This window comes from Triticum dicoccoides, chromosome 5B (genome assembly GCF_002162155.2).
Source record: "Triticum dicoccoides isolate Atlit2015 ecotype Zavitan chromosome 5B, WEW_v2.0, whole genome shotgun sequence".
NCBI lineage: Eukaryota > Viridiplantae > Streptophyta > Magnoliopsida > Poales > Poaceae > Triticum > Triticum dicoccoides.
Window position 1 is genome coordinate 599,718,571 of NC_041389.1, and position 9,896 is coordinate 599,728,466.

General features: G+C 45.2%; 1 protein-coding gene across 1 annotated transcript; it reads left to right on the forward strand.

The window, feature by feature from the left end:
* Positions 1–2,664: 2,664 nt before the first annotated feature.
* Positions 2,665–8,090, forward strand: LOC119311942 (proteasome assembly chaperone 2-like). Its single transcript, XM_037587660.1, has 8 exons — positions 2,665–2,828; positions 2,927–3,092; positions 4,987–5,045; positions 5,581–5,699; positions 5,773–6,007; positions 6,087–6,210; positions 6,456–6,548; positions 7,800–8,090. Exons 1-7 carry the CDS (start codon positions 2,769–2,771, stop codon positions 6,533–6,535), a joined length of 843 nt encoding a protein of 280 aa, XP_037443557.1. The 5' UTR covers positions 2,665–2,768; the 3' UTR covers positions 6,536–6,548; positions 7,800–8,090.
* The last annotated feature ends 1,806 nt before the right edge of the window (positions 8,091–9,896 follow it).

Genomic DNA, 9,896 nt, shown 5'->3' on the forward strand with positions numbered 1-9,896 from the left:
TCGTCCGAGCGGTTGTACCGCTGGCTCTTGACGCTTCTCTGCCTTTGTCGAGCGGTGGTACTGCTGCCTCCGGGCGGTGGTACCGCCACCTGACTCTGCAAAGACCAGCATCGGTTGTTCCGGCCATGCACCGCCCATGTACCGGTCAGGCTTCTGTTTTGATGCGGTGGCTGGGCGGTGGTGGCCCGGTTGGTCCGGTTGTTCCTTATCAACCGGTACAACCAGAGGTTCGAGCGGTTCTTCCGCTCATACCTTAGCCGCTCAAGCGCTCAAGGCCAGGCGGTTGCACCGGCCCTGCACCGCCCAACTACCGCCCTCAAGGGTGACTCCGTTCTGTTTCGGTGCGGTAGTTGTGCGGTGGCTGGGCGGTTGGTTCGGTTATTTGCTAATGAGCGGTACTACCGCCCGATGGCCTGGTTGTACCGCCTGGTAGGGTTCTGCAGCTACATCGTGAGTCCCGGTTGTACCGGGACAAGGAGCGATTGTACCGCTGCAGTACTGAAATCGCAGTAACGGTTGGATTTATGTGGGCTGCTATATAAGGTGGTTCCTCCACCTACCATGCCCACCTCTTACCTCTCTCACTCCACCATTAATGCTCTCAAGCTCTCTTGCCCGATCTCTCTCTCTAGCCACTCAAACTTGTTGATTTGCTAGGGTTTGAAGGAGGAGACCTAGATCTACACTTCCACCAAAGGATATTTACTTCCCCCATACTTTCTAGTGTGGATTTTGTTACTCTTGGGTGCTTGAGCACCCTAGACGGTTGAGGTCACCTCGAGGCCATATTCTATTGTGGTGAAGCTTCGTGGTTTCGTTGGGAGCCTTCAATTGTTGTGGAGATTGCCCCAACCTTGTTTGTAAAGGTCCGGTTGCCGCCTTCAAGGGCACCAATAGTGGAATCACGGCATCTCGCATTGTGTGAGGGCGTGAGGAGAATACAGTGGCCCTAGTGACTTCTTGGGGAGCATTGTGCCTCCACACCGCTCTAACGGAGACGTACTTCCCCTTAAAAGGAAGGAACTCCGGTAACACATCCTCGTCTCCAACGGCTCCACTCTTGGTTATTTCGTGCCTTTACTCTTGCAAGCCTACTTGTGTTGTATCCCTTGCTTGCTTTTGTGTTAGTTGTTATTGCATCATATAGGTTGCTCACATAGTTGCATATCTAGACAACGTATTTTGTTACAAAGTTTAATTTGGTAAAGGAAAGCTTAAAAATTGTTAGTTGCCTATTCACCCTCCCCCCCTCTAGTCAACCATATCGATCCTTTCACCAGGCATTTTGGAAACCTGGCGATTCACACTTTTGGGCTGGCCTAATGGTGGCAAAGAAACATCTCTTTCGCTTTGGGTCTTTCACGATAAAGGATGGGTCGGAGATTCGTTTTTGGGAAGACATCTGGCTAGGCAATGCCAGTCTCCGAGAACAATATCCAGGCTTATACAACATTGTTCGCGATAAGAATAATACTATTGCGCAAGTGCTCAGTTCATTCCCGCCGAATATTTCGTTCAGGCGGGATTTGACTGGCCCCCGACTTGTGTCATGGCATAATCTTTTATCCCGACTGGATTCGATTAACCTGACACAAGGCCGGGATGTATTTCGCTGGAACCTTACTACATCAGGGTCTTTCACTGTAGACTCTATGTATCGTGCGCTCACACATTCTGAGGTACCAGTGAGTAATAACAAGAAAATTTGGAAGTCCAAGATTCCATTAAAAGTGAAAATTTTCATGTGATATCTTCGTAGGGGGGTTGTCTTAACCAAAGACAATCTCGCACGACGCAACTGGTAAGGGAGTAAGAAGTGTTGTTTTTGTACTCATGACGAGACAATCAAACATCTCCTTTTCCAATGCAAGTTTGCGCGTTCTATGTGATCAGTCATCCAAATAGCGTCAAATTTGTATCCGCCCACAACTGTTGCCAATATTTTTGGTCATTGGCTGGACGGTATTTCAAATAGGTTCAAAACGCTAATAAGGGTGGGAGCGTATGCCTTAATTTGGTCGATTTGGCTATGTAGAAATGATTTTGTTTTTAATGGAAGAAATGCTTCTCCTCTACAGGTTATTTTCCGCTGTACACAATTGCTACGTATGTGGTCTATGTTACAACGATCGGAGGACCAACCGCTGTTCAAGGCGATCTGTATGCGATTGGAGCAGGTGGCTATGGATGTTTTTTTTCAACATGGGTGGTAACATAACCTTCGGATCGATCCATCACCTCCTTCGACATAGGCATAGAGTCGGTCTATAGGGCTCTACTGTTGCCGATTTGTCGATTTTTTCATCAATTTTTTGTCAGACCTTCATATTGGGCCGTGTGCATCCTAGTTATGCAGAGGCTGGGTGTTACTCATAATGCTTTGTATTTGCTTGATGCTACATTTGAGATAATAAAATCGCCTTTTATCGAAAAAAGTATCCTATTCACGCAGGAGCGCGCGCTCCCGGGAGCCAAAACGCCGTTCTCGGGTAGGCTCTTGCGTATTCGCGAAAAAAAATGCGGGACAGTTCCTCGGTTAGGAGGGTAGTGGGCTGGGCCACTCTCGCAAGTTCTCACAATTTTCTAGCCTGGGAACAAGTCCACGACCCACTAGACTCAGAAGACTCGGCCCAAAACGAGTCAGCCAAGGGCTGCGTTCTGCTACTCCGCACTGTTCCTCGGACTCTCGTCTCGCTAGTTCCCCAACTTCCGGCGCAAGCTGAACCCTCGGACCCGACCGCGGCAGCCGCCGATCCAGCCCCGCCGCGATGGAATTCGCCCTCGTCGACGGCGAGAAGTTCTCGCCCTCCTGCTCCACGCTCGTCATGGTTTGGATGCCAATCTCCGCTGAAATCTATCTTTGGTACTGGTGTCTCCTTCCTTCTGCTTTCTGACGTTGCTGATCCGCTCCCTCGGCCGCGTGCAGCCCGCGCTTTCGATCGGCAACGTGGGGCAGCTCGCCGTGGACCTGCTGATACCGTCGGCGAAGGCGAGGCGCGTGGCCTACCTCGATGAGCCCTCCGTGCTGCCCTGCATCGGCAACGACGCCTTCGGACCGGGCGCTGTCGGCGACCTCGCGCTCGCGCTCGAAGGTTTGGCCTCTCGAATCCCGAAAACTTTGTTCTCCTCTGCTGTGCTCGCCGATTGTTTGATGGATTGTGTTAGTGGTGCTGCTTATAGTTGCTTGCACCGTTGGCCTTTGTTTCGTGTGCATACCATCTGTTTGATGAAATGCGGTGCCGCGTGTACTGTCTGCTATGCATGCTGCTGTTTGATGAAATGTGTTTACGATGCTGCGTGTGTACTCTGTCTGCTACGCCTGCCACTGCTTGATGAAATGTGGTTCGGTGCCGTGTGTACACTGTCTGCTACGCCTGCCACTTTTTGATTATTTTTTTCCGAATTAAGGAGCTATTCGCTTCTGATTTCCGTTTCAGAAAACCGATAAGACAACAGCAGTTTAGAACTTACTGACCCACGCAACACTCCAGGTGCCGCTGTCGGTCACCTACGCTTGTTGCAGAGTACTACTCCCTCCGTTCCAAATTACTCGTCTCTGAAATGGATGTATCTAGAACTAAAATACATCTAGATACATCCATATGTGCGACAAGTAATTCGGAACGGAGGGAGTAGGTTTTAATTTCTCAAGAAACAGAAAAGAACCATCCAAACATGGTTGCAAAACAACAACTACGGAACTATCAAAGATGACTACTGATCGTGTGAAACATACCATAGATCTGCAAAATGAGGCCCACACGACCACCATCTTCAGGATGACCTCATGCCAATCCTGAGAGTTGTTATTCCCCAGCCTCTGCCTCGATTGTATAGCTCCATGGCCACCTTAGAAAGCAGCAGTGCCGCAGATTGTAATACCTGTTTGTTTCTTCCTCTCTGCAATTCAGCCTAGTATGATACCCAGTGAGAATGTCTGTACAATTATGTGTGTAGATCATTAATTACAAATGGAGGTCCTAATTAACCATAACAGCTACTTTGCCGCTAGTTACGGTTTGCATAACCTATTTTATATATTTCCCAGGGAACCGTCTCTTAACTAGTAATACAAACTTAAAAAAAGATCAGTTAATTTTGTCCTAAGCTTTTTCAATATTCACTAAAAAGCTAACATCTCATTTCCTTCTATGAATTCATTTTAAAACCTTATGCGGTATACTTATACATCATCTAAAATGAACCCACCCTTAATAAAAGCTATCTGTACTGGACAATTACTTTCTCAGCAACATCTACAGCTTCATTGTTCGGTACTTTTTGTAAGGATCTTAAACAAAACATCAGATAAACATAGGTATGTAATTGTTGGTGCCACAACACTTTTTTGGCAATAAAGTCAAAACCCCATAATTAAATCTAGCAAGTCCTAACCTACCATGATAAAACTCATTAAACATGAATAATAAATCATTACCGACAAGTGCCAATGATGCTGATAAAATTCAGCAGGAAAACCATCTGGCCCAGGAGTTTTATTGTCTTTCATTTGAAAAACTGCTATTATAATCTCGAAGGTTGGGCCTCTCGAATCCTGAAAACTTCATCCTCCTGTGCTGTGCTCGCCAATTGTTGGATGATTTGTATTAGTGGTGCTGCTTAGCTGCTTGCACCGTTGGCCTTTGTTCTGTGGTCTGTGCACACCATCTGTTTGAGGAAATGCGCTTATGGTGCGTGTATTCTGTCTGCTATGCACACCACTGTTTGATGAAATGTGTTTTGGTGCCACACGAACTCTGTCTGCTACGTCAGCCACTGTTTGATGAAATGCATTGCGATGCTGTCTGTACTGTATCTCTATCTGCTATGCACACCAATTGTTTGATGCCCTACATTGTTTCTTCCAAGTGAGAGATACAAATGATAAATACACAAATATTGAGCTGGTTTTGGAATATGTCTCTACCTTAAGTGAAACATGGGTACGGCATGCAGACTCACCTGCTTTCTCATTTTTGCATGCAGAATACGAGTCACCGTCTCACGGGCTGGCTTTCATTCAACAAAGATCTCCAGTTATTACGGTATGTTGATGTCAACTCTTTTGCCGCATGCTGGCATCTTGATATAATGCTTAATTCAAGAATATGTAGCGGTATCTTTATGTTTTTCAATATGCGGGTGTTACTTAGGTATATATATTGTTTTACACAGGTACTGCCCATATGAGTTTACGTACCTGAATCTCTTTTTGTGGTGATAAGGGGTCTTCATGTATTGTTGATATAGCTATTTTGAGAGCTTTGTTGGGTGGTGCTTCTTTCAGTAATGTAAAAGAAGTGTTTTGATGTGGTTCTTTGCATTGTGGAATTTATGTAATATGGTTTTGTTGAAGAAAACATTATAATTTCCTTGTAACTTCTTAATTAGATAGTGAATCCTAGGGTTCCTGGCTAGAGATATGATTGTACGATCACATGTATCAAAGACATTCCTTTATAGAAGAAATTATGGGAAAACAAGTTCGTGTTGAAATTGTTGTGAAGTTCAATCTGAGAAATTAGAATTTATAACCGGTGAATATAATATGGCCACTTTGTTTTCTTATTACAAATGCAGGGGATGATGGTTTCGTTTGCCAAAAATGTTGCTAATTTCATCAGTAGCATTGAGAAGGACCATGTTGTTATTCTTTCAAGTTTAGATTCTGGCAAGAGAAGAGTAATTGATGCATCCAGGTATTTGAAATATTTTGCTACAAAGATTCCATGTTTTGGATTTGGATGTCCATTAACACGTTTCATCATGCAGTGATATGCTGTATTACCTTTCAAGCTGCAATGAGGATGGTTCTGATCCAGAATGTGAGAAACTAGGGTGGAAGAAACTTGAGGAATATAATCCATCTCAACGACTGTGGAAATGTCTTGCTAGTCTAATTGAGGGTGGTGTTCTTTCAGAAGATATGGCTGATGATCCTGAAGAGATGACCGCAAGTGATTACTATGCGACCTTACCATTTGCAGCTCTATTCTTTGCCTGCAAGGTATCTGATTTTATTTCAGCTCTGAAGTTTTTTTTTTCATTTGAAGTTGCTGTTAAAACATCTCCCTGTGTTATGATAGGCCAAAGGTTTGAAAGTTAGCTGTGTATTATGTTACTGTTCAGAAGGGGACAATATGCCAGAATCTTTCCACTTAGCAGAAGCAGTATGCAAACTTCGAGGTCAAGACCCTGAACAATTCCATGGTATAGCTCTATATCACCTCGAGCACTTTTTCCCTTTTACTCTGGAGTGAACCCACTAATTACAAACATATAGTTATGTTTATTCATTTGTCTCGAAGTGCCTAACTTCTCTTGCAACAACTGCTCTGGTTTACAGTACTTGTTTTTATGGGTATACTCCTTTAGGAATGTCAGTCCTCAATATTCAGTTAGTAAAGTGAATTATTGGGTTTTCTGTGTAAACAAGTGGTTCTATCAATTTACAGGAAATGGGTCAAATGGATGGACTATTCCCTTGTCATGGAAATCAATTTATGGACCACCTCCTGATATGTCTATTTTCTAGACTGACTGACCTAGTAAGTCAATCGCATATATTTTTTTGAATCTCGCTTTCAGCTATTTTTATTCCAAAAGCAAAACAGTGTTGCGCCCAGTAATTTGTAAACATTTTCGCTACATTCATGATCTGGATTTTTTGGTCTTTAGCTTTGTTTATTTTTATTGTTTTGTGTGAAAGGATCTTTCTTGTTACAAATTATCATTATTTTCATTATTCTGCTTTTTCTTATATTGAAATTGTCGTTGCTAGGTCTTCTGCGTTATAAGATTTTTTTTACCCAGATATTGTACTTAGCAAGGAGTCCTTGGTCACAGAATACAATATACTAGGAAGCTTGTTCTGCCCGTCCTCCAGTTACCGCTCCACTTCAGTTCAGTGGTGGACTTTGTTAATACGAATACCGAACCTAGTTTGATGGAGATTGGTTGCAACCTCAGAGGCATGTCGTGAACCATTACCAGGAGAATGATCGCTTGATGAACCATAACGAGCATCTGTCTCACTCTAACAAGTTTGATGGGCTCTTGGTAGACCCTGTGCTTACTAGTATCTACCAAGCGCGTGCTAGGGAAAGAAAGCAAGCTGAGAACCATAAATTGATCACTCAAACCTCATAGTATGCCTAGTTAGTCATGTCATGGAGAAATATTTTATATTTGGAGATCTGACCAAGTTTTCCGTTTCCTTTTTGCTGAAACATAACGGAATAAGTTAGCAGGAAATCTTTTTCTTACATTTTTTCTCGGGGTCTAGTAGAATAAAACTGGTCCTCAGCAGATTATCATCTATTAGTACCATTGACCACGTGCAAAGTATATGAAGTAATGAGTCGCGCAAATTGGTAATAAGTGCTAACCAACATCAACCACCTAGCAACAATAACTCCAGTTTGTTGATGGATTTCTTTAAAGCCCCTGTTTTTTATTAATACTGTTGTACCATTATCAGCTGCCATGCTGCTGCACATTATTCGCTGTGACCCATGATGTTAAACAAAGGCCACAGTTGGATCTAGACAGCAAAGCTGTTGTTCGTACATCTTTTATTCCTTCTGCATGACTGAAGGCTACAGTAAAAAATGAAAAAAAGAAACTTTTAACGGTCTTCCTGAAATTGTACCCATGGTGCAATCGCGAGTACTGTTTAGCAAGCTTACAGCTGAATTTCTGTTTGCTTGCACTGAAGCCTGTCAACCCTGATTTCAACCAGCTGTGTCTTGCATTTTCGTGCTGGTTCGTGACATTCTTTTTTTCTCGCGATTTGACAGGGAAGTTGCAATCATGGACAGCGCTGTATCTAGAATGAGGAAGGATATTAGCTTTAGGTTGTGTACTAGAAATCCCCAGGATGGTGAGTCGCCGACCCTCTTTTGAAGCAACAACAGTTTTCAACTTCCGTTTAGAACTGGAGGGATCGTGAACCTGGAATTTATCTGCCGCGGCTATTCCTCATGTCTAAGTGGAATAGATTTATTCGTTTTTATTAAAAAAATTCACTAACAGCCTTTGTACACTCTGATGAGATGGATTTTTTTGGAAAATCTTTCGATCTATATTCATTGACGTAGTACAAAGAACACCAAACTAGTAGAAATTACATCCAAGTCCATAGACTACCTAGCGACGACTACAATCTCGTCATCATCGCCCCTTCCTCACCGGAGATAGGCAAATCCTATTGTAGTAGATAGTTGACAAGTCCACGTGCTAAAGTCCCACATGACCATCGCAACAGTAGAGCAACCGTCGTCGATGGAAGAGGCATAGGTTGGAAGGGATTCATGAACACAAACGAACAAAGCGGATTCATCTAAGATCAGCACACCGAAATCCCACAAGATATGTCGGAGACAAACATCTATGGACCCTTTTACAACGCTAGACACATCGTCGAGAGAGGGGCTAGGCGAGGAAAATCTTTATTCCATCGCCGCCTTGCCTTCCTTAGAGCATTGTTAATAATACAGCCAGTTGATGGCTATATAGTGTTGCCATGTCAATTATAGCCGAGTTTATTGCCATTAAGTACAATAGTATAGTTAGATATAAAGATGTGTTATTTTATTACTCCCTCTGTCCGGAAATACTAGTAGAAAAATAGATAAAAATGGATGTATGTAGAATTAAAATACGTCTAGATACATCTATTTCTCCGACAAGTATTTCTGAACGGAGGGAGTACTATATGATCCACCTCTCACTCTCATATAGTGCCTAGGAGCACGTGCTGCAACTGTCTCTTATTCTATAGCCGGCTCCTCTTCTCTCCCCTCCATGTTAGCAGAAAAATAATATTTTAACTTTTTTTTGAAACGAGGCAAAAGACTCTTTTTTTATTGATTAAGAAGAAGTGGGAATTGCCCGATTAATTGACGGAAAACCGGACTAAAACCAATACAACCCAACCCATATAACATGGGCACCACCGGCCAACCTGGCCACCGACATGAAATGATGGCAGACGCCAACAGATGGCCACATGCGCAAACAACCGACAGCTCGAACTTTGACGACGAGCCTCACAAGGGAAATATGCAGGACTTGCGCCGACCGTGACCTAAAGAGCACCTCGGACACGCCGGAAAGATCCGACTACCGAAGCCCGAGCTGCGACCCCATCATCGTTGCCGAACAGAAATCAGCGCCCCCGAAATGGCCGCCTCAGCAAACCACGCGGCGAAGATGCCGCCCTTCCACGCGGCGAAGATGCCGCCATCCACCGGTCTCAGGTTGTAGTAGGCTCAAAGACGATGCCCCAAAGGAGGAAGAAGACATGAAGACACCTTCATCATCCGATCCCGCGGACCAGAGGTTTTCCTTCGGAGCCAAGGCCGCAGGGTGAGGGTGGAGCACCATACATCAGCGACGCTTCCAAGAAAGAGCGCGATGCCCGCAGGCGCCACCGTCACTAGCTCCGGCAAAGGCCGGATGAAGGATTTCTTCCTGAGATGCTTGACCACACCAGCCCGTACCGGCCAGCCACATACCTCCACCAAACTTCCACCAAACCAGCACCGCAGAGCACCGAGGGTAGCCTCCCGTCAGTGCCCGTCCCTGCCAAGGCCGCCCCGCGCGCCCGCACGACCAGCAGCAGCCGTACTGCCGGGCCTTGGATGCACACCGCCATCACCGCCATTGGGCCGACCGCACGCCGCCGCCCTCACCAGGCCAGGGGGTAGGAGGTCACCGCCGCTACGCCGCAGGCACCGCACCATGCGGAGACAACGAACAGGCTGCAACCGAAAACCCCCGAAGACCGCCCGGATCTAGCCACGCCCGGCCAGATCCAGCGTCTGCCAGCCTCCCCGCCCGCCACCGAAACACCACCGAGGCTCCAGCGCCGCCCAGCCGAGCAGAACCGGAGA

Coding starts and splice junctions, on each gene's coding strand:
- LOC119311942 (XM_037587660.1), top strand. CDS start 2,769: ATGGAATTCGCCCTCGTCGACGGCGAGAAGTTCTCGCCCTCCTGCTCC. Junction 3,093..4,986: donor CCTCGCGCTCGCGCTCGAAG/GTTTGGCCTCTC, acceptor TTTTGCATGCAG/AATACGAGTCACCGTCTCAC. Junction 5,700..5,772: donor AGAGTAATTGATGCATCCAG/GTATTTGAAATA, acceptor TTCATCATGCAG/TGATATGCTGTATTACCTTT.